We start from the raw sequence: 538 nt of genomic DNA, 5'->3' as shown, positions 1-538 counted from the left end.
TCGATCGATCGATCGATCGATCGATCCATCCATCAATCAATCAATCAATCAATCAGGCCTTTCACTCCTACGCACTTCCGGGCCGCCATATTTTAAAAGTGGGAAATGTCGTAGCCGCCAAAAAGATGATTGGTCAGTTCAGATGTGATTTAGGCACAGTTTATATGGCCCAAGGTTTGCATTGAACGAACGAAGGAATGAATGAATGAATGAATGAATTAATGAATGACTGAATTAATGAATTAATTAATAAGTGAATGAACGAACGAACGAACAGATGAATGAGCATGTGGGCTGTTGACTTTTTTCTCTTCTTAGAAATCTGTCTGTTTGATCGATTTTGATAAAGACTTTATTATTATTTACAATATTATTATTATTATTATTTATATTATTGTTGTTGTTGTTGTTATCCTTGCTAATATCATCATAACCACCATCATTATTATAAATTTGCTTGCTCGCGATAACTTCTATAGGCAAATCAATAAACGCCATTCAAGCACTTAACTCGTCAGCTGTTGTTGAAAGTTATGAC

At 34.6% G+C, this 538-nt stretch overlaps 1 protein-coding gene across 1 annotated transcript in view; it reads left to right on the top strand.

Moving 5' to 3' along the window:
- The window catches only part of HELRODRAFT_180578 (hypothetical protein), a gene marked incomplete at both ends in the record, with an annotated part of 4,892 nt that overhangs the window by 3,160 nt on the left and 1,194 nt on the right, over positions 1-538 (top strand). The window contains one exon of the mRNA XM_009029894.1: positions 100-174. Within this exon, the coding sequence (XP_009028142.1) occupies positions 100-174 (75 nt within the window). The remainder of the gene's footprint in view (positions 1-99; positions 175-538) is intronic.

The sequence above is a fragment of the Helobdella robusta genome (genome assembly GCF_000326865.2).
Source record: "Helobdella robusta unplaced genomic scaffold HELROscaffold_63, whole genome shotgun sequence".
In the NCBI taxonomy this organism is placed as follows: domain Eukaryota; kingdom Metazoa; phylum Annelida; class Clitellata; order Rhynchobdellida; family Glossiphoniidae; genus Helobdella; species Helobdella robusta.
This window is presented reverse-complemented; position numbering and strand designations above follow the sequence as displayed.